This window comes from Nerophis lumbriciformis, linkage group LG04 (assembly GCF_033978685.3).
Source record: "Nerophis lumbriciformis linkage group LG04, RoL_Nlum_v2.1, whole genome shotgun sequence".
Lineage (NCBI taxonomy): Eukaryota > Metazoa > Chordata > Actinopteri > Syngnathiformes > Syngnathidae > Nerophis > Nerophis lumbriciformis.
Genome location: NC_084551.2, coordinates 3,805,332 through 3,807,500, shown reverse-complemented (window position 1 = coordinate 3,807,500; position 2,169 = coordinate 3,805,332). Strand labels below are relative to the sequence as shown.

The 2,169-nt window shown below is 36.4% G+C and overlaps 1 protein-coding gene across 2 annotated transcripts in view; it reads left to right on the top strand.

The window, feature by feature from the left end:
- Positions 1-1,853, top strand: part of LOC133594747 (nectin-2) — a 547,719-nt gene extending 545,866 nt beyond the window's left edge. For both annotated transcript variants that reach the window (XM_061947629.1, XM_061947622.1), the window contains exon 10: positions 873-1,853. In XM_061947629.1, the coding sequence (XP_061803613.1) occupies positions 873-1,082 (210 nt within the window). In that variant the 3' untranslated portion in view covers positions 1,083-1,853. The remainder of the gene's footprint in view (positions 1-872) is intronic.
- The last annotated feature ends 316 nt before the right edge of the window (positions 1,854-2,169 follow it).

Genomic DNA, 2,169 nt, shown 5'->3' with positions numbered 1-2,169 from the left:
CAATAGTGGTAATACAAGATGCAACCTATGCTTGAAAGAGAAACTGTTTATTATTTACCGTCCAGACCTGTCATCCCTCAACAAGCGCAGCGAAATTGTAACAACATGCCGCCACAGACGGAAACACCTCCTAGGTAGCACATGAGCCAATCACCACGCCCCTAGGCCAGCCTGTACCCACCCACTCTGTGCCCTATACAAACCATGGTATGCGAATGCTCCCATTAAAATCTCCTGATGATTGAGGGTACCCCCCCTCATAAAACAGGCCTGTAGAGATGAAATAGTCTTGAGATTTTTTTCCCACACATACATATATTGCGCTCTACTACGGTATCGAGCACTATTTTTTGGATAACCTTATTAAGATATATATATATATATATATATATATATATATATATATATATATATATATATATATATATATGTGTATATATATATATATATATATATATATATATATATATATATATATATATATATATATATATATATATATATGTGTGTGTATATGTTACTCATCAGTTACTCAGTACTTGAGTAGTTTTTTCACAACATACTTTTTACTTTTACTCAAGTAAATATTTGGGTGACTACTCCTTACTTTTACTTGAGTAATAAATCTCTAAAGTAACAGTACTCTTACTTGAGTACAATTTCTGGCTACTCTACCCACCTCTGGTAATTGCTGTGAAATGGAAATGAAGTTGGATTGAATAAGCTCTGCTTCTTCCTGCTCCTTTTCGAACATGTTGCAAATAGAAACTGGAAATTGTGACGTATCACGTTGTATGCGTGCATGTTCCAAATAAACTCAGAACAATAAACCATATTAGCAGCCCCAGCTTGACCTTTAACCCATTCTGCAGGACCTGGACGCCTATCACGATGACGACAACAACGGCGTCGAGGGCGGGGAGCACTACCACGCCGCCGCCCCCTCCGGATGGGACGACCCCAGGAACGACGACGCTCCGCCTTTCTACGAGCGCAGCGGCGACGAGCCTGAGGACCGCCGCCGGCAGGGTCCTAACGTGGGACGCGAGGACAGCTTTGTGTCCCCCGCCATGTTTGTGTGAGCATACCCCCCATGGCTTGTATGTATATATACATATATATATATATACCGTGTATATGTCAACGTGTGTGTGTGTGTGTGTGTGTGTGTGTGTGTGTGTGTGTGTGTGTGTGTGTGTGTGTGTGTGTGTGTGTGTGTGTGTGTGTGCAAGGGTGGCTTGAGAACGTGACTTTGGGAAAAATTGTCCACCTTATTGGCCTTTGTTTTTGTTGAGTTTTTTTAGAGTTTTCAAATCTCGAGCCAGGAAAGTACAAAATGGTCCTCATGTAAACATTTTTTTGGGATTTGAAAGTGTCGATAAGGCAATTATCATTTTATCAATAATTTATTAGTGTTGAATGTTACATCGGAAGAATTCAAAAGTAATGAAGTCTACTCTTCATGGAGCAGCTTACTTTTAATGTTTGTTTTTTTATACTGCAGTCATTTTTCTTTTTTTTTCTTTTTTAGGATCATATTTTTATACCAGTAGACAAATATATAGTTTGATTGGCAGGATGATGACACTTATTAGGGTGAATCTGGATTAAAATGTGCTACAATTCAATGAAAGACAAAACAAACAAACATGATGCTCGCAGGTCACAATCTAGGTCAAAGGTTGAACATGTCAATTATTTTAAGGCTTTTTTTTTTTTTTTTCAAGTGCATTTAATCATTTGTTAGTGCCAATGCTGTGAAATTACGTTCTGAAGGTTTATTTTTCATTGATTGCTAGTTATGATGTTAAATTTGCAAGTTCTTTCTGATTTTAATAAATGTTTAAATTGTCGCATCTTTTCAGGTTAGTTTCCACTCCTTTGTTGTAGTTCTGCCTTTTGTCCAGCAGATGGCAGTGTGGATTTAAAACGAAGGCGCCCTTGCAATGGATATCCGCACCGACGCAAAACATGCAACTAACAAAATATTTAAAACATTTTTTATTGACCTCAAAATATATTTTTTATTTTATTTTAAATATCATAGTATTTTCTAATATTTATGTTTAAAACTATTGTGATATTTTGGGAATGTTTTTTCAAACAAATAAAATAAAATAAAATATAGCTGTTTTTACATAGCATCTTTAATAATCAAAACGCCATGTT